Source organism: Ranitomeya imitator, chromosome 2 (assembly GCF_032444005.1).
Source record: "Ranitomeya imitator isolate aRanImi1 chromosome 2, aRanImi1.pri, whole genome shotgun sequence".
In the NCBI taxonomy this organism is placed as follows: Eukaryota; Metazoa; Chordata; class Amphibia; order Anura; family Dendrobatidae; genus Ranitomeya; species Ranitomeya imitator.
In genome coordinates this window covers 577631313-577652850 of record NC_091283.1, presented here as the reverse complement: position 1 = coordinate 577652850, position 21538 = coordinate 577631313, and the positions used below count along the sequence as shown (strand labels likewise).

At 40.1% G+C, this 21538-nt stretch overlaps 1 protein-coding gene across 1 annotated transcript in view; it reads right to left on the bottom strand.

Moving 5' to 3' along the window:
- Positions 1 to 3407: 3407 nt before the first annotated feature.
- The window catches only part of CDH22 (cadherin 22), a 628328-nt gene continuing 610197 nt past the window's right edge, over positions 3408 to 21538 (bottom strand). The window contains exons 9-12 of the mRNA XM_069752190.1: positions 11848 to 11969; positions 10186 to 10303; positions 8610 to 8861; positions 3408 to 5826 (exon numbers count right to left, since the gene is read on the bottom strand). Of these exons, the coding sequence (XP_069608291.1) occupies positions 5312 to 5826; positions 8610 to 8861; positions 10186 to 10303; positions 11848 to 11969 (1007 nt within the window). The 3' untranslated portion in view covers positions 3408 to 5311. The remainder of the gene's footprint in view (positions 5827 to 8609; positions 8862 to 10185; positions 10304 to 11847; positions 11970 to 21538) is intronic.

Genomic DNA, 21538 nt, shown 5'->3' with positions numbered 1-21538 from the left:
TTCCCGCTTCTGCACAGGGGGAATCTCGGGCCACTTCCGCTGCGGTCTCCCATTCTTGTCCAGCCGCAGTGGAGCCTGCTCAGCAAGGACGTCGGTCCCAGCGTCTTGCTCATTCTCACTCTGTTCTGAGAGTTAGTGCTGCTTCTCCAGTCTCTGCCTTTAAAGTCAGTGCTGGTCAGCAGCGAGCGGACTTCTCTGGGACTAAGTCCTTGTCTGCATGTACTGAGCATGCCCAGCGTAAGGTCTCCCATTGGAGATCGAGGGTCATGTGCTCAGGCTCTGCAGCACATTCCATTGGTCCTCTTGGCAGGTCCTAGAAGGGCAAAAGTGCTGTGGCCACTTCCTGTGCTGCTGCTATATAAACTGCGCATGACCGCACGGCCATGCGCTAGTATTGTCTTACAATTGCTTATGTGTGTATGTTGTGAGTGCAAGTCGTCCTTGGAAACCCCTACCCTAGTGAATGTCTGTTCGCGGAAGGTGTATGGCTGCTACCTAGCGCCCGACTTAGCCTACAGCACTAAACACACATCACAGCGTCCTGTAGCTGTGCCTGCCAGTACGGCGCCGTGCGCCTGCCTTGCGCTTTCCATACCCGAGTCTGGGTGGTTAGTGGCGTCCGTTAGTGCGGCATCGCTCGCACTCTTGTGCATATAGATTTCTTAAGGTTCTCTACACACCCAGTTGCGGTGTTACGCCAGCAAGGGTCTAATCGGGCTCCAATCCCTTCTGGGGTTAAGTCCGCTGACCACTTGCTCGCGCACTAGTGCGGTACTGCGGTCCTGTGAATTAACAGGATCGCTTTCTTCACGCTGGGTGAGGTTTAACCCACGCGTGTATACTTTAGTGTACCGCCATATTGTCTGCTAATTGCTAGCAGCAGGTTCTCACCTGCACGGTGGACCCCGGACTGCGAACGCACCTTTATCATCTGTCTTGGTGCATTCCGCCGGTCCTAACACTGGGGGCTAAAAAATAATTTTGGGGGGGAAGATTTTTTTTTTTTAATTTTCACGGCTCTGCGTTACAAATTGTAGTGAAACACTTGGGGGTTTATAGCTATCACAACACATCTAGATGAGTTCCTTATGGGTTCTAGTTTCCAAAATGGTGTCACTTGTGGGAGGTTTCTACTGTTTAGGTACATTAGGGGATCTGCAAATGCAATGTGACACCTGCAGACCGTTCCATCTAAGTCCTCATTCCAAATGGAGCTCCTTCCCTTCCGAGCCCTCCCATGCGCCCAAACAGTGGTTCCCCCCCACATATAGGGTATCAGCGCACTCAGGACAAATTTGACAACAAATTGTGGGGTCGAATTTCTCCTGTTACCCTCGGGAAAATACAAAACTGGGGGCTAAAAAATAATTTTTGTGGGAAAAAATTTTTGTTTTATTTTTACGGCTCTCCATTATAAACTTCTGTGAAGCCCTTGGTGGGTCAAAGCGCTCAGCACACATCTAGATAAGTTCCTAAGGGGGTCTACTTTCCAAAATGGTGTCACATGTGGGGGGTTTCTACTGTTTAGGTACATTAGGGGCTCTGCAAACGCAATGTGACACCTGCAGACCATTCCATCTAAGTCTGCATTCAGATGGCACTCCTTCCCTTCCGAGCCCTCCCATGTGCCCAAACAGTGGTTTCCCCCCACATATGGTGTATCATCGCACTCAGGACAAATTGGGCAACAAATTTTGGGGTCCAATTTCTCCTGTTACCCTCAGGAAAATACAAAACTGGGGGCTAAAAGAATAATTTTTGTGAAAAAATATGATTTTTTATTTTTACGGTTCTACATTATAAACTTCTGTGAAGCACTTGGTGGGTCAAAGTGCTCACCACACCTCTAGATAAGTTCCTTAGGGGGGTCTACTTTCCAAAATGGTGTCACTTGTGAGGGGTTTCAATGTTTAGGCACATCATGGGCTCTCCAAACGAAACATGGTGTCCCATCTCAATTCCAGTCAATTTTGCATTGAAAAGTCAAATGGCGCTCCTTCGCTTCCGAGCTCTGCCATGCGCCCAAACAGTGGTTTACCCCCACATGTGGGGTATTGGCGTACTCAGGACAAATTGTACAACAATGTTTGGGGTCCATTTTCTCCTGTTACCCTTGGTAAAATAAAACAAATTGGAGCTGAATTAAATTTTTTGTGAAAAAAAGTTAAATGTTCATTTTTATTTAAACATTCAAAAAATTCCTGTGAAGCACCAGAAGGTTTAATAAACTTCTTGAATATGGTTTTGAGCACCTCGATGGGTGTAGTTTTTAGAATGGTGTCACACTTGGGTATTTTCTATCATATAGACCCCTCAAAATGACTTCAAATGAGATGTGGTCCCTAAAAAAAAATGGTGTTGTAGAAATGAGAAATTGCTGGTCAACTTTTAACCCTTATAACTCCCTAACAAAAAAAAATTTTGGTTCCAAAATTGTGCTGATGTAAAGTAGACATGTGGAAAATGTTACTTATTAAGTATTTTGTGTGACATATCTCTGTGATTTAATTGCATAAAAATTCAAAGTTGGAAAATTGCGAAATTTTCATAATTTTCGCCAAATTTCCGTTTTTTTCACAAATAAACGCAGGTACTATCAAAGAATTTTTACCATTGTCATGAAGTACAATATGTCACGAGAAAACATTGTCAGAATCACTGGGATCCGTTGAAGCGTTCCAGAGTTATAACCTCATAAAGGGACAGTGGTCAGAATTGTAAAAATTGGCCCGGTCATTAACGTGCAAACCACCCTTGGGGGTAAAGGGGTTAAAAAAGGGAGTTCCTGCTGTACCCAAAAATTGACTAGGTGTGTAGGGTCAATTATAGCTAACTATTGATTTGTTATCTGCTAGTTCTTTCTTGTTCTCCTACTTTGGGACATCAGCTGTCCATCTGTCTACCAAGTTTGATTTCTTTTGCCCTGTGTATAGTTATATTTGCTAGTAAGTAGAGTTGTAGTGGCTGAATGGAAGTCCTGGAGAACGGCCTCTTTCCTGACGAATCTTATTTGTTTAACTGGCCTGGTCTTATGGCAATGTTGCAGCGTTATGCACATGTCACATATCAAAAGAAGAGCCACGGATGCCGTCACATAAGTTTTCATGGCAAGCATTTAGCAGCCACAGCTTGTTCAGAGTCAATAGATCGGGTCCTACAACTTGATTTGCACCAGAGTTAGTAGTGAGTGTTACTAACTGTTACCCTTTAAGTAGATACAATAATGTTTGTGATCACATTTAAGACACGCAATAATAATTTAGTAGAAGAAACTTTTATTTTGTCCTTTGAGGAATCATGATAAATAATGACAATCCCTCTTGGAGTTGTGGTAGTGTACTGTGGGAAACGTAGTCATTATAACTGCACTGTGTAGGCGATAGATGTAGATGACAGATCACAGGTGCAAGAGTTGATGCAATGAAAGTTTATTACAATGACAGCTAATACTGCAGATATGCCCTCATAAGGATCACTGTCAATCCTTTGAGGTTACCCTGTTAGATTCAGCTGTTTTGGAGTCTGGAGTCCCAGCTGGTGATAATGGCATCAATGATCATCATGAGGAGGAGGTTGCTTAGGAGATGAATGCAATAATGTATATAAAAAAGTACATGTACTCCAAAAAACTCTTAAAAAGAACCGTAGGAATGAAAAAAAATATGAATAATTTTTACATAGTCTGATAAAAATGTAAACTCACTTTATAGGTTTGATAGCTTGAAGCTATCTGATTTGGCTTCAGCTAAATCTTTTCTGAAGCTCTCAGATGTTGCAGTATACTGGATAACAATGGTTATGCCTACCTTCTTTACTGCATTGCTCATTGCTTTAAGTCTTATCTGAATTACCTTAGTTGCTTATTTGATATCATGCAACAATTTTTTAATTGTGAAAAATTCATGTTTTTGAATTTGCAGCTCCAAAAGGTTGATGACCACCTTTAGCATAAGCAGAGAAAGCAACGGCGGTCACACACTACTGCTCCCTTCTCAACGGGGCAAAGGTCTCCTGTTCTCGTGATCAGTGGAGGTTACAGCAGTCAGCCCCCCACATCCATTATACTCTTATCACTTAACTTTGGAATAGGTGACAAGTATTGTTTGTGGGATAACTTCTTTAAGGCAATAATCACCCAATATCTATCTTCTGACATATCACAGATATATGTCACAATACCAAATGTATGGAATGGAGTTTGTTAAATGTGATCTCCTTTAGTTATTAAAACTATAGAACACCGATTCCAAACTGTTTAAAGGGGTTATCAGGTACTGTTTTTATTTTTCCTAGGCACTTATGAGCAGATAGTTGCTAACAACCTGTTTGTGCTGCCCTGCAACGATCTCTCCCAGCTAAAAGCGGTTATGGATCACTCCTGCCAGAAATTTTCCTGCTTCCTCTAATGTCACATCAACAGATCAGTTCCTTTTCTTCTGCTCTGCCCTGTTGATGGGGATTCACTGCCGATGGTATGTTGATCAGCAACTTTCTCCCTGCTGTGTTAGCCAGCTGACCCTAGCAAATTCTATCAATTTACATGACATTGGCAAAGACACGCCATCGACAGAACAGAGCGGAATAGAAGAAACTGCTCTGATGATGTGACATCACAAGAAGAAGGAAAATCGCTGGCAAAACCGGTCAATTAGTTATCTGAGCCGGAGAGATTGTCGCAGTACAGCACATGAAGGTAGCTAGCAATTATCTGTGGTAAGTGCTTAGCATCATAGGAAAAATAAAGAAGTTCTGGATAACCCCTCTAAATATTTTAAATCACTGGGACCTCTTAACACTCAACTATTCAATTCAATGGAGCAAACTGATTTATCAAAGCAAGGCTTCAAGGTGTTCAGGCATTATTTAGAGTACTGTAACCTCTATATTCTGGAAATCACTGTCTGTATTCCCAGTGAGATCTAACACATATCTGTGAGAGGTCCGGAAATATTTTTTGACAAGAAGTCGCCAGGAAGCCAAATTAACGAAGGAACACTAAATTGTTAAAACAATTATTTAAGTGTGATACATATGGATTGCTGGAAAAAGTACATGTGAAATGGTGTCAGAATGTGATTAGAGATTGTTTATGGACTGCTTTGATCTTGCCAGAGAAGGTAAGGAACATGAGTGTCAAGGGTGGGAGAGATCTGTAAATAATCGGGCACCAGTGGAATGAACAATTAATGATCATAGTAGAGCAATGTCATGTGGTGTTTACATATTGATATGTAATAAATATGGAGCAAATCTGCCCCTGTAATTAGCGTGTAAGGTCTTGGTACCCTGAAAATTGAGGGAATAACTTGGGCTAGGAGCTCTGGCTTTCTTCATGTCCCTTGTGTCCAGCATATAGAGCTGCCAGTTGGCGAAATCTAGGACCCCAAGAACCCAACTGAGAAAAGTCTTGTTCTGAACTTGTAGACCAACTGCTGATTGAACTGAGAGATGCAGCACTGGACCCTGAGCCCTCAAAGGCATAAGTCTGGAAGGAATCATAAGGAGGCACTGATGAGTCCTGATCTGCGAGCCTCACTTTTCTACTGATGTAGTCTTTGAATAGTGAGAAGTCCAGTTCAGCTCCTGGAAACCACTGAGGCAAGGGGTGACGCTGAGTAGCAAGAGTACTACTGTCCCCTCCAGCTTCACTTCCTTCACTGAAATTGTACAAGCTGCGCAAGGCTGACATATCATATGCCTCTGTGTCCTGTTCTCCACCTCCTTCGTCATTGTACTTGATGACGTTATCCCTCATGTCTTCATCTTCATCTGATGAAAGATGACCCTGGTGGTGTCGTTTTAAGGCCAGGATAAGAAGAATCAGCACTGTAAGCAGTAAAATATGAGAATGTTTAAATGATGTAGTTAAAATAATAAAATACAACCAACAAACCTCTATGTCCTCTGTGTCCATGTAACTTGGGAGCTACCTTGTCTAACAAGGTAGGCCTTGTGAAAAAGAATTTTTTGCTCAAAAAGCACTAGATTTCTTGCTGGTTATTCAGAATATTGTTTCAGCCTCACTATTAAAATATTTGTGCAGTCAGCCATAAAAAATCTGAAAACAGCTTAGAATATTATAAAATGAACAAAGTAGTAATCAAATATTAGCTATCCCCTACCACCCCAACTTTCTACATTCACATCGGTCTTCACTTCTCTGCTGGCGACCAAGTGTAGTCTAGCTTCATGACTAACTGAGTCAATCTGTGATCGATGGGACATGATCAGTTGCAAGAAACGATACATACCTGTGTGGAACCGGGAATCATTGGAATCGGAGAGGCATTATTGGAGAATCGATATGGTAAGTATGACTCCTTCATTAGTTTTATTTCATAAGATTGTATGCTCTTTTCAGATGTTTTCATGGCAGCAATTACTGCTTTAGTCAAGGATTATACTACATACAGTACATTTATTTTGAGTCTAGAACTTCTGTGGTTTTATGTGTTACATCTCCTTTCATGAATTCATACATGCATACTCGATATTTACCGGAATGTTCTTTAAACTCTCGCGTTCCCTTATTTTTTTGACAAAAAATATATATAAATGCCTGTGATATCTGATTACTTTCCCAATTGCCCTTTAAAGGGAATCTGTTACCAGGATTTATCTGCTGCATGCAGATCTAACAGTTCTCTGAATGCTGAGCTCTGTATAACCCCGCCCACACAACTGATTGGTAGCTTTTTGTGCACACTGTGTATAGGCAGAAAGCTGCCAATCAGAGGTATGGGTGGAGTTTGTTATACAGCGCTCATGAATATGGAGGACTACATGACAGCAGGTTTACAAGTTCTTAGTGACAATCTCCTGCTCTTAAAACTGTGATAATATCAAAACTACAGCAAGAAGCCTTGTAAGTGACACTGCAGAAATCAGTGTGTCTGTCTCTACATTATGCTCCTCTCAGATTAGGTGGCAAACATCAGGTGACTGACATCATACAGCCAGTGAGTGATACACGCTGCCCTTGGATTGGGTACCATGTATTATATGTCAGGTTCCATGACAGCTGATACAATTAAGAGAGAGAACAATTTAACTCTCTGCGTAATACTCGTTACTCTTTATTTCAGTGCTCTCGTTTATTTCCCCTTACTATAACAATAGCTAAGCATTTTCAATGAATGCTTTTTTTAGGACCAGGAGACATAGTTACCTTTCCCATGACTGACGCTTCATCACCACTGTTTCCATGACAATCTGCAGCCATATTTTGCCCAGCTCCTGCAATGGTGTGTTGTTTCCACCACTTATCACTGACATATAACAGCTGCAGCCAGGGAAATGTCAGCATAGGAGGAACGGGGGATTGGAAAGGTGAACACACTTTTTTTGTGTTTCATACTATAGTCGGCAATTTAGACATTTCCTTAACAAAGTAAATCCCTCAGTGGTTGATACCTTTTACTGGCTAACTGAAAAGATGGTAACAAATTGCAAGCTTTCGAGTTTACTCAGGTCTCTATCAGGCAAAGACTAAAAGAAATTCTGGAGAATCCCATATTTATGCACCTATTAGAGGTATGCCATTGTGCGCAAAGTCAGATCAGAAATACTCCATTATTGGCTTCCATTATTGGCTCATATGTCACCATGTATAGAAAAGGCCCTAAGTACCTATTTGATTAAAATTGTCAATAAATAGCCTGCTTCATCCCAGTTTTGATATGATAAAGATCTCTACCGGCGGTTTTATTCTATATTTCGTAAGTGCCGGTGATATCCCTTTATTGAGTGATAGTGTTACACTTAGGACCTATCATGCAACACTGAGTGATGATTCTAGGTGTCCAGTATGTCTGTGGAGCACAGTAGATTTAATGCATCTCTTATGGAGTTGCACCAAGCTAAATTGGTTTTGGATTGTGGTAATAGACAAAATAAATTCAGACTTTTCTGCTCAAATGACTCCTGATCCATTGCTATGTTTTGGATTGTCTGGATGAGATGCAAGGTGATGAGTTTCTGTAGCTGGCAGTCTATAGCCTCTAAATGGATGTCCTCTTATCTTTTAATAGTAGCCAAATGGGTGAATGTTGTAAATCGCATTTCTTGATTTGAGAAGCCGACCTACCGGCACAGATCTTACAGAACAGAAGATGGATTTTTGTATAACACATAAATACGTTTTGACTCTTACACTTGGCCTACATTGGGAATTTTCCTATCAAATTGTTAGGTTTTTTGCTTCCTAGCTGTATTTTTTTATTGTAGCCTTCTCCAAATGAGAAAACATCAGTTATTAAGGCGGAAAGCTACGAAACGCCATATATTTTGCACATGCAGAAGAAATGTGATGTTACATGGTTGTTCTTAGTTCTCCAAAATCGGAGCCCTTCTTTGCAGCAGTACTCCACTTTGGCTAATAGAGAGATCTCCTAAGCAAGTTACCCCTTCTATGTAACCAATACGTCCAAATAAAGCATACGGGTTTGGGCAGGGGTACAATTGGGAGCAAAGGTTATTTTTTTATAATGCACTGGTAAAAATAATTTATAGTTGTGTTTGAATTTGGAAATAATGATATAAAAATATGATGAAGTAAAGTATATGTGAAGTTGGGATATACAAAATTAATAAAAACACTTGTAACTTACCTACAAGTATGAGAACACAGACCAACAAGGCAATAAGCGCTCCAGGGCTCAGACTCCCAGCCATCACATAGGCAGTTGTGTTACATGACTGCACCGCACCTGTGCTGTCACACCCACACACCCGAATGGTAAGAGTTCCTGTGCTACTCAAAGCTGGAGTACCTCCATCCACAACTAGTATTGGCAAGATAAACATATCCTGTTCCCTTCTGTCAAATGGCACTCGATGTGTATGTACAGACGCTGTGGTATCTGTAATGTAGAAAATACATGGTATTGGCACTGCAATTAGGTAACATTTAACCCTCTTTCTTTGTAACACTCAAGATAACCTAGCTGAGAGATAACCTTGCTTAAAGAGGACTTGTCCCTGAAAACAAAAATTGAGATAAATACCTTGTAGAAATCTCTGAACTCCCCTGATTCTGCCGCTCTTTTCCATTTTGCACTGCATCACGTAATTGCAGAGATATTCACATTTGTTACTTTTGGAGCACAGTATGTGAAATCTCTGCTTGTAGTTCAACTGGTTATTTCTTTAGTCACTTCTAGGGGCATGTGCTTTTACCCCTCGTTCCCAAATTCGGCCAATCACAGCTCGGCTCCTTCTGAACCTTATAGAGTGCTAGATCAGTTGGCGAGCTGTGCTTGACAGCGTCTGGGAGGGAGGGGTGATAGCGTACATCTCCAGAGATGAGGAAACATCCAGTTGAACTACCAGCAGAGATTTCACTGTGTTCCAAAAATAACAAATGTGAATATCTCTCCAATTAAATGATGCAACGCGGAACAGAAAAGAGAGTCAGAATCAGGGGAGGTATTTAACTCAATTTTTTGGAGCAAGTGACAAGTCCTCTTTAGTTGTATTTGTAAAGGCTCTCATTTCTAATCACTTAAAACTTTTCATTGTAAAAAAAAAATTGACCTGGCAAGAATAATGGTTGAAGAATTTCTTTAGATGAACTTTTTCAAGTGCGATTTGTTTTTCAGAGCCCAATTATGGAAAGCTATACAAAATGATCTCTATTGAAGTAAGAAGTGATAGGAGTAAAATTTAATCTAACCTTTCATTTAAAATTAATTTAAAATTAATAATAAATAAATAAAAGGAATTATTATTGACAATGACCTTATTTTCTATGATAAGAAATAGTATTTGATGCTGGGAAGTGTTAGTGTGTAAAGCGTTCATTGCAAAGTTATGTGCACTAACCCTAAATGGTAGCAAATCCGAAGATCTTAACCCTATGAGCTTGTGTCATGCACTTGTAGGCTTTACCAAATTGCTGTCTGTAGGCATCATACTCTTCTTCGAGTTGCGTGTCCTTAGGGAATTATAGGCTTTAAAATGGATCCATAATAAAGCTATGTGCATGAGTCTTAAAAACTGTTGGTAGTTTTAGTAAGGGTAGTGGAAAAACTGGGCTATCCAACATTGATCTCATACATATCATGAAGAATAATGTTACATGACAATACAATCAAATTGATGGTATTTGTAAGAAAGTGAATGGATGGATATCATGGATGGCATGATTAAAGTAGATATATGGTAGGTGACCAGCATATGGCTCACCCTTGACATTGAGCAGAGTAAAGTGATGCTCGGCGCTGGGTTCTGGAGCAAGTCTGAAGTAGAATCGATGCCCCCCCATTGGCTCATCTCGATCCACCACACTGATGGTCTGAATCAGCTACAGCAAAGGGAGCACAGGTTATTTGTTCAAGTTCGGTAAGGATGGATAATACATGTTTCAATACAAAGGAGAAATGCAAGTTTTCTAATAAGGTCATTTACTTTTAGAATCAAAATGCATAAATTATTTGTTGTTAGCTAAAATAGCCAATATACTGCCCAATTTACTGATGTCTTATCTCATGTATACTGTGCTTTGGTTGTCTAAGGAGGACCCATTATCTCGACCAACATCAGCACCGTGTTCATCCAAGAGTACAAGGAGTGTCTTAGACTACTGAAGCACAACGTGCATAGGGTACAAAGGCATAGCTATAGTGGGAGCATTGGTTACAGTTGTACCCAGGCCCTGGATCTTTGAGTGGGACCCAAATGGTTCTTTTGGCCCATAATAGAGTCCACTACTGTTTATGATCCTTGATAGTTGGGGTCCTGTTTGAGAATGCATTGCATAATGGTCAAAAGCTTCAAGTTACCCCACTAATTGTGTTGCGTAAGAATATGGTTGCCATTTTAAACAAATAAAGAGCAAATGGCAATCGGACAACTCATGCCAGAAGTAGTAAAAATGAGGGCACCAGGTATGTCAATTATACAATCTGCATTTCATTGTGTATTTTTTATGAACTTGTGGGTCACTTTAATTGTGTTATATCTTGTCTTTAAAGATGACTTGCCAATAGGTAAAAAGTGGGCAGTTTTCCTCTTATTTTATTCCCACACCTCCACTGATTAATCCATTTCCTTTTTTAAATTACCCATATAGTTCCAGAGATATGGGCCTTTTTTGTTTTTACTGCTAATGGTATGGTTTTTACTAAGGGGGATGGCTTACATGATTCTTTGGGGGATGTTTATAAAGGCTACTCTACATTATTTTTTTCTGTGAGCAACTCCCCCTTGATAAAGGCGATCAAAAATAGCACTGAATAGATATGCCCATATCTCTGGGACCATATGGTGAATTAAAAAAAAAAAACAACAAAGCAAACAAAAAAAGACTAATCAGGTGAACAATGGAAATACAATAAGAGCAAATACTGGCGACTTTTGACCCAAGTGCACCCTGGGAATACGAAATACAAACATATTTACTCGGTTCCATTCGTTTTATTAGCAGTCAGGCAGAAAAATCTATAACATACTATATAGCATTTAACAGAGCTTAGGCATGAAGCACAAATAAAAAGGTAAAAATCTGGTTAATATACAGGTTATATTGGCTAGATATATGGTAATCTTGTGCTGAAATTATTCGTATTATTTGGTGCTGACATAAAAAGACAGTCTAATGTGTGACAACAGTGAGAAGAGGAAAGCTTCTAATATGGCTTGGGGATCTCACAGAATGCACCATTATAATATAGTGTTATTCACCTTAAAAAAAAAAGTATTTCATGAGAAGTTTTCCTGTTCATCATAGTAATAGGGGTGTGCAAGGTTAGATATCAGCAGATTGGTAAAAGTGATGATTTAGGGGAAGAAAAATATCTCATAGTCCCTTTATTTACTTTTATGTAGGGATAAATGACAGAACATTACCTGTCCTGGAAGGGCATCTTCACACACAGAAGATTCATGGGGTGAAGCTAGCTCTGGAGGATTGTCATTTACATCCAGGATGCGTATCCTCAGAGACAGGATGGAAACTTTTTCAGGGTCATCTGTAGGATACATTACGGCATTGAATGAACTACTGTATTTCTTTAAAAGAAAGACATTATATAACCTTATATAAAATCAATATGCTGAAACACATCTAATATTATCTAAAAACAATTAAAATATGAATCCGTGAAATACTAAATTATATATTGGCAATGGACAAAATGCAAGCACAAGCTGTAAGCTAGAGAACTGTTGTAAAAAAAATGCGTTTGTACAGAAATATAGTCAACATATATGATAAATACAGCATTAGGGGAATGGGTACGGAAAGTATTCAGACCCATTTACATTTTTCACTCTTTGTTTCATTGCAGCCATTTGGTTTTCTTTTCTGAATTTACCAAATGGCTGCAATGAAACAAACAGTGAAAAATTTAAAGGTCTGAATACTTTCCGTACCCACTGTATTTCCCTACATAATTATTTACATTTCCTAGATTTGGAGCCTTGAACTTAGTGTACACAGTTTACCCTTTTCTGACAAATTTTCATCTCTGCATTTTCGTTTTTTCCCCAACCTTTTACGAGTCATAACTTTTTTTTATTTTTACATCAACATAGTCATAGGAAAACTTGTTCTCTGCAGGATGAGTTGCAGACACCATTCGCTTTATCATATAAAGGGCTGAAAAAGGGGAACAATATTACAAGTTAGTTGAATTGGTGAAAAGAACGCAATGCTGGCGTTGTTTTATGATTTACATTTTTTTGGCATTCATTGACCTGACAACAAATCTTCAATTCACACAAACCTGACCCACTGGATGTACAGTATCATAGAGTCAGGAGCTAGGCATAGAAGAATATACAAAAATCTCTCTAATATGCCACAAATAAATCAATATTAGCAACCCCATAGTTGTGTACTTACAAAAAACCCAAAACAAAATATTGCTACGCACACAGGTGGCACACATGGTTTCATGGACCCCTTGTGTCACAGGGCCAGGCTTACCTATAAGGAACACAACTAAGCAATTACCAGGTGTTCACTGGAGCTCCTGTTGGTGGGGTCAGGCTTGGCTGCAGGTAGCCACCAGGTACCACTCCTAGGCAGTCCCCGGTATTGCATCTGCTACACAGACATGAATATGGACTTAGACTGTGTTCAGACTAATAAGTTCTAGGTCCTCTGCACAATGGTTACTGACACGGAGAGACAGGACTGATTCAGATACTGCCTGAGTAGCTTCAGAATACAGGTACTGCTGGTGCTGCTTCAGTATTCGGACACTGATTGTAGCAGTCCGGATATACAGGGTACTCGGATAGACACACGTTCATACTCACAGGTCTCGGATATAGATTCAGGGACTGGCCATACATGGATGGGGAGAAGAGGTTCTGGCACTGGCCATAGTACGACCAGGGTACTAGGATAGGTATATGTTTATACTTACAGGTCTCGGACATAGATTCAGAGACTGGGCGCACATGGACCGTGGGATGAGTTTCTGGCACTGGCTGCACTACGACCAGGGACTTTGGATTAAGGACTGGCTGCACCAGAACCAGGGAGTTCAGATTCAGGGCAATGGCTGCACCAGGATCAAGGACTTTGGGTTAAGGACACTAGCCACACTGGCACAAGGGGACCTTACAACTTTACAGGTAGAACACCATACTACCTAATGACTCAATGTGTTGCTTGGCACTTCCCTATTGGGGAGGGTGCCTTTTAAAAAAGACATTTATACTAAATTCCTCTCAGCTATAGGTTGAAGGAATTTTACTATATGAGCGCTGCCCCTTCAAGAGCTCGGGAGTGGGTGCTCTAGACGCGCCATCTGGACACAGAACAGGAAGGAAGCAGGGAGCAAGACAGGTGACCACACATGGAGGGGTAAGGGGAAGCATGCAGGAGCGCTGGCAATTTCATTACATATATTATCCCCTTAACAACCACCACTGCGCATTAAAATGGCAACCGTTAAGGGGTCTTAGTCCCCTTAAAACAGCAGTCGGGAAAAAGATTATAGGACCCCCCAGCGTCAGAAAATCTCTGGGGTTACTTTCAGCTAAAGGGAGTAGCTGATATCCTGGAGAACATGATCAAGGCTGGTTTTTCTGGTCCCTGATCATGTGATCATCATTATTCATTGAATAATGGCGATCAAGTAAAAAAAAGTGGATCAACTATTACAAACATTTCTCTCTTTTCTGACATGATATATATGTCAGAAGATAGATAAATTAGGCCCCCAATCCCTCCGGTATTTCCGACACCCTCCCTCCAGCTCTATCCCCCGGCCCTCCACCTCCTCTTCCTGAAAAAAAAATGGTTGGCGCATGCGCAGATCTGCTGGCCCGCACCTCGTCAACAGCAGGGAGTTTTCCTAATGGTTCATTTTGATCACTGTGATAGACCCTATCTCAATGATCAAAAGCCAATAATTAGTATGACATCCCTCCTATGTCACCCCTGTAGCCAGATTACTTTTTTTTATTTTATAATTTTTATTTCTTTCATTCTTTGCCATTAGGGTTATGCTTAGGGTTAGGGTTGGGCTTAGAATTAGAGTTGAACTTAGGGTTAGGGTTGGACTACGGTTAGGGTTTGGGTTGGGCCAGGGTTAGGGTTAGCGATGGGGTTATGTTTTTTCAAAAGTAAAAAAATGATGACGATATGATGACTAGTGTTGAGTGCAACTGCTTGCTACTCGACTTGCGCTCAACACCAATGACATATTCAATGTGACAACAAATGTTTTCAAATTCATGGAAGTACATTTGGGTTGAAAATCCTTGCTATACCCCTGGACAAAATGTTTGAGGGTGCAGTTTCCAAAATGGGGGTCCCTTGTGGGGGAAGTTTCCACTGTTTAGCACATCAGGGGCTCTCCAAACACGACATGGCGCCCACTATTGATTCTTGCCATTCTTGCGTTCAAAAAGTCAAACAGTACTGCTTCCCTTTTGAGCCCTGCTGTGTGCCCAAATTGTTGTACTTGGAAGAAATTGTGGAACAAATTTTAGGTCCATTTTCTCCTGTTACTCGTGTGAAAGTAAAAAATTTAGGGCTAAAGCAACATTTTTGTGAAAAAAGTAAAATATAAATTTTTATCCTTACACATTCCATTAATTACAGTGAAGCACCTGAAGAGTTAATATATTTCTTGAATGTGGTTTTGAGGCCTTTGGGGGGGGGGGTGCAGTTTTTAGGTATTTTCTGTCATGTAAACTGCTGAAAGTCACTACAAATGTGACGTGGTCCCCAAAAAAATTGTTTTGTGAATTTTGTTGGAAAAATTAGAAATTGTTGATCAACTGTTAACCCTTCTAACTTCCTAACAAAAACAAATTATGTTACAAATATTGTGCTGATGTAAAGAAACATCTGTGAAATGTTATTTATTAATTATTTTGTGTGGTATAACTATCTGATTTAAGGACTTACAAATTTAAAGTTTGAAAATGGCGAAATTTTGGGATCTGTTGAAACATCCCTGAGTTATTACCTCATAAAGTGATACTATCAGCTATGGAGGGTCACCATTATTAAAACATAACCTTTAATATAACTTGCCTAAAATTATTGGAACCCAACAGAAAAACATATATAAATACACAAAGTGCTCAAATTAACCAGTGCTCAAAAATATAAAAGAATGGAACGGTCTCACCACTCAGGACGGACACATGGGTATAGTAGATATTTTCAGCCAGTTAAGCTATGAAGAGTAATGGTCCAGGGGAATAGCAGCGGGACGAGGTATATAGATACTGTCTACTCTGTAGTCCCTGTGTAACTCCTGTCCTGACAAGGGCAGGCCCCAAGTGGACCCTGCTATGGACAGCCACCAAATGAATGAATGTAAATAGACAAGCTTCCTCTTCTCCCTACACGTTTCATCACCAGTGTAGGAGACTCATCAGGGGAGCACTGGTTAATTTGAGCACTTTGTGTATTTATATATGTTTTTCTGTTGGGTTCCAATAATTTTAGGCAATTTATATTAAAGGTTATGTTTTAATAATGGTGACCCTCCATAGCTGATAGTATCTGTTTTCCCTGAGGGTGTTGTACGGTGTGGATTTATCTACACTATTGCTTTTTTACCTCATAAAGTGACCCTGGTCAGATGTAAAACAATTTTCTGGGTTATTAAGGTCAAAATTGGCTCCATCACTAAGGGGTTAAAGCTAATTAGTAAAAATTTTATTGTGCATAAAAAATAGCAATATGCTTAAGAAATCTTTACAATGACTTTCCAGACCAAGTCATAGGTCACATGTGGGGTGTAAATACTGAATCCAATAAATAAGTAATCAATTCAGTAATGCTTAAATCAAAAACACACACTAATAGTAAAGTGAGTCTTGTGCACAGTAGAGTATGCCATATAAAAAGCCCACTATATGATTCTTCATTTCAGTAGAATTACATTAATACCAAGCTTGTATAGTTTCTTTTTTTTAAGTGGGTAAAAAATTCAGAAAGTTTTTTCCTGTGTCAACTTTTTCTGATATTCATAACTTTTACTTTCAATGATTGCTTTTTTATTGTGTTTTTTTGGAGGAGGTGTGACTGAAAATGGCTATTCTGCCGTTTCAATTTTTTTTTCTTTATATTTTCATAGGTCAGTTTTTATGGTGCAATATGATTATTCTTTATCTGTTGCTTTTTTTAACTGAGAAAAGGAGGTGATTCAAACTTTTAGATATATTTTTAAAAATAATTATTGTTTAATTTTTCCCTCATTCATTTAGTCCTCATTATGTGACCAAAACCTGTCATCATTTAATTGCATGGTCTATGAACAATATTGCTACAGTATTGCAGTAGATCAAAGTAATGATGTTCTTCTTTGAAGCACAGTGCAGCCTATAGCTTGGTTTCGTGGAAGTTGGTGGTGGCACGGGCTTGCAGTCTTTGTAACTCATAACCTCCCCGTAATTGCAATGTGTGCTCAGGGTTTGGGGGGGGAGAACAATAGAAAGTGACGGAACTTAAATACTTCAATCAGTGGTTGACAGCAGCATTTAACTACTCCTACACCTACGTCCGACATAGAATAGGATATAACGGTATGTCCTTTTTCAGAAAAGGGCTAAGCTGACTATATATTTAAAAAAACTAATGTCATAAACATACACGGAGATGTGATAAAAAGTAAACTGCCTGATATAAATGCCATGCCTAGAGCATGTGAAAAAGGTAAAAGCATAAAAAGGCAATTGACGCCATTTAATGCAGTTTATGTATCTACATCTTTCATATAATATATATGGGGCTATAAGGAGGACCGCTGCACTATCCGGACTTACAATGGGTGAGCATTAGCTTTGAATTTACATGTGCCTTAGGGATAGGGTAGTACGTTACTAGCACATGTGTGCTGACCTTACGATTGATTTTCCTTGCGTATAGTTTGTTTATCCCTTCCATTGTGGCCGTTTTGTACTTGTATATGTATATACAGGTCCTTCTCAAAAAATTAGCATATAGTGTTAAATTTCATTATTTACCATAATGTAATGATTACAATTAAACTTTCATATATTATAGATTCATTATCCACCAACTGAAATTTGTCACATCTTTTATTGTTTTAATACTGATGATTTTGGCATACAACTCCTGATAACCCAAAAAACCTGTCTCAATAAATTAGCTTATCAAGAAAAGGTTCTCTAAACGACCTATTACCCTAATCTTCTGAATCAACTAATTAACTCTAAACACATGCAAAAGATACCTGAGGCTTTTATAAACTCCCTGCCTGGTTCATTACTCAAAACCCCCATCATGGGTAAGACTAGCGACCTGACAGATGTCAAGAAGGCCATCAATGACACCCTCAAGCAAGAGGGTAAGACCCAGAAAGAAATTTCTCAACAAATAGGCTGTTCCCAGAGTGCTGTATCAAGGCACCTCAATGGTAAGTCTGTTGGAAGGAAACAATGTGGCAGAAAACGCTGTACAACGAGAAGAGGAGACCGGACCCTGAGGAAGATTGTGGAGAAGGACCGATTCCAGACCTTGGGGAACCTGAGGAAGCAGTGGACTGAGTCTGGTGTGGAAACATCCAGAACCACCGTGCACAGGCGTGTGCAGGAAATGGGCTACAGGTGCCGAAATGGGCTACAGAGAAGCAGCACTGGACTGTTGCTAAGTGGTCCCAAGTACTTTTTTCTGATGAAAGCAAATTTTGCATGTCATTCGGAAATCAAGGTGCCAGAGTCTGGAGGAAGACTGGGGAGAAGGAAATGCCAAAATGCCTGAAGTCCAGTGTCAAGTACCCACAGTCAGTGATGGTGTGGGGTGCCATGTCAGCTGCTGGTGTTGGTCCACTGTGTTTCATCAAGGGCAGGGTCAATGCAGCTAGCTATCAGGAGATTTTGGAGCACTTCATGCTTCCATCGGCTGAAATGCTTTATGGAGATGAAGATTTCATTTTTCAGCACGACCTGGCACCTGCTCACAGTGCCAAAACCACTGGTAAATGGTTTACTGACCATGGTATTACTGTGCTCAATTGGCCTGCCAACTCTCCTGACCTGAACCCCATAGAGAATCTGTGGGATATTGTGAAGAGAAAGTTGAGAGACGCAAGACCCAACACTCTGGATGAGCTTAAGGCCGCTATTGAAGCATCCTGGGCCTCCATAACATCTCAGCAGTGTCACAGGCTGATTGCCTCCATGCCACGCCGCATTGAAGCAGTCATTTCTGCCAAAGGATTCCCGACCAAGTATTGAGTGCATAACTGAACATTATTATTTGATGGTTTTTTTGTTTGTTATTAAAAAACACTTTTATTTGATTGGATGGGTGAAATATGCTAATTTATTGAGACAGGTTTTTTGGGTTATCAGGAGTTGTATGCCAAAATCATCAGTATTAAAACAATAAAAGATGTGACAAATTTCAGTTGGTGGATAATGAATCTATAATATATGAAAGTTTAATTGTAATCATTACATTATGGTAAATAATGAAATTTAACACTATATGCTAATTTTTTGAGAAGGACCTGTATATGTATATATATATATATATATATATATATATATATATATATATATATATATAATATATATATACAGTGGGGCAAAAAAGTATTTAGTCAGTCAGCAATGGTGCAAGTTCCACCACTTAAAAAGATGAGAGGCGTCTGTAATTTACATCATAGGTAGACCTCAACTATGGGAGACAAACTGAGAAAAAAAAATCCAGAAAATCACATTGTCTGTTTTTTTAACATTTTATTTGCATATTATGGTGGAAAATAAGTATTTGGTCAGAAACAAAATTTCATCTCAATACTTTGTAATATATCCTTTGTTGGCAATGACAGAGGTCAAACGTTTTCTGTAAGTCTTCACAAGGTTGCCACACACTGTTGTTGGTATGTTGGCCCATTCCTCCATGCAGATCTCCTCTAGAGCAGTGATGTTTTTGGCTTTTCGCTTGGCAACACAGACTTTCAACTCCCTCCAAAGGTTTTCTATAGGGTTGAGATCTGGAGACTGGCTAGGCCACTCCAGGACCTTGAAATGCTTCTTATGAAGCCACTCCTTCGTTGCCCTGGCGGTGTGCTTTGGATCATTGTCATGTTGAAAGACCCAGCCACGTTTCATCTTTAATGCCCTTGCTGATGGAAGGAGGTTTGCACTCAAAATCTCACGATACATGGCCCCATTCATTCTTTCATGTACCCGGATCAGTCGTCCTGGCCCCTTTGCAGAGAAACAGCCCCAAAGCATGATGTTTCCACCACCATGCTTTACAGTAGGTATGGTGTTTGATGGATGCAACTCAGTATTCTTTTTCCTCCAAACACGACAAGTTGTGTTTCTACCAAACAGTTCCAGTTTGGTTTCATCAGACCATAGGACATTCTCCCAAAACTCCTCTGGATCATCCAAATGCTCTCTAGCAAACTTCAGACGGGCCCGGACATGTACTGGCTTAAGCAGTGGGACACGTCTGGCACTGCAGGATCTGAGTCCATGGTGGCGTAGTGTGTTACTTATGGTAGGCCTTGTTACATTGGTCCCAGCTCTCTGCAGTTCATTCACTAGGTCCCCCCGCGTGGTTCTGGGATTTTTGCTCACCGTTCTTGTGATCATTCTGACCCCACGGGGTGGGATTTTGCGTGGAGCCCCAGATCGAGGGAGATTATCAGTGGTCTTGTATGTCTTCCATTTTCTAATTATTGCTCCCACTGTTGATTTCTTCACTCCAAGCTGGTTGGCTATTGCAGATTCAGTCTTCCCAGCCTGGTGCAGGGCTACAATTTTGTTTCTGGTGTCCTTTGACAGCTCTTTGGTCTTTGGAGTTTGGAGTCAGACTGTTTGAGGGTGTGCACAGGTGTCTTTTTATACTGATAACAAGTTTAAACAGGTGCCATTACTACAGGTAATGAGTGGAGGAAAGAGGAGACTCTTAAAGAAGAAGTTACAGGTCTGTGAGAGCCAGAAATCTTGATTGTTTGTTTCTGACCAAATACTTATTTTCCACCATAATATGCAAAAAAAAAATGATAAAAAAACAGACAATGTGATTTTCTGGATTTTTTTTTCTCAGTTTGTCTCCCATAGTTGAGGTCTACCTATGATGTAAATTACAGACGCCTCTCATCTTTTTAAGTGGTGGAACTTGCACTATTGCTGACTGACTAAATACTTTTTTGCCCCACTGTGTATATATATATATATATATATATATATATATATATATATATATATATATATATATATATATATATATATATATATATATATATATATATACGCTCCCCCAAGTCTTATAGTGGAGCAGTGGTCCTCCTTTTGAGTATCAGTTGCTGTCCTTCCTTCTATCTGCTTATCTATTGAAGCATGTTATATGTAATCATGGTATATGTTTAATAAAAGTTGTTTCAATTACTGTGTGGGTGTTATATATACTCTTTTTTTCTTGTGTAGATAATCTTTCATATAATGTAAATGTCCAAGTTTGTTTCCAACTCTTATATTGTTTTATTTTTTAATTTCTACTACCTCCGTGGTTTGATTTACTGTAAAACCCTTTCTTTTACTTAAAGGGAACCTGTCACCCCCAAAATCGATGGTGAGGTAAGATCACCATCTGTTAGGACTGGCGGAACGCACCAAGACAGATGATAAAGGTGCGTTCGCAGTCCGGGGTCCACCGTGCAGGTGAGAACCTGCTGCTAGCAATTTGCAGACAATATGGCGGTACACTAAAGTATACACGCGTGGGTTAAACCTCACCCAGCGTGAAGAAAGCGATCCTGTTAATTCACAGGACCGCAGTACCGCACTAGTGCGCGAGCAAGTGGTCAGCGGACTTAACCCCAGAAGGGATTGGAGCCCGATTAGACCCTTGCTGGCGTAACACCGCAACTGGGTGTGTAGAGAACCTTAAGAAATCTATGTGCACAAGAGTGCGAGCGATGCCGCACTAACGGACGCCACTAACCACCCAGACTCGGGTATGGAAAGCGCAAGGCAGGCGCACGGCGCCGTACTGGCAGGCACAGCTACAGGACGCTGTGATGTGTGTTTAGTGCTGTAGGCTAAGTCGGGTGCTAGATAGCAGCCATACACCTTCCGC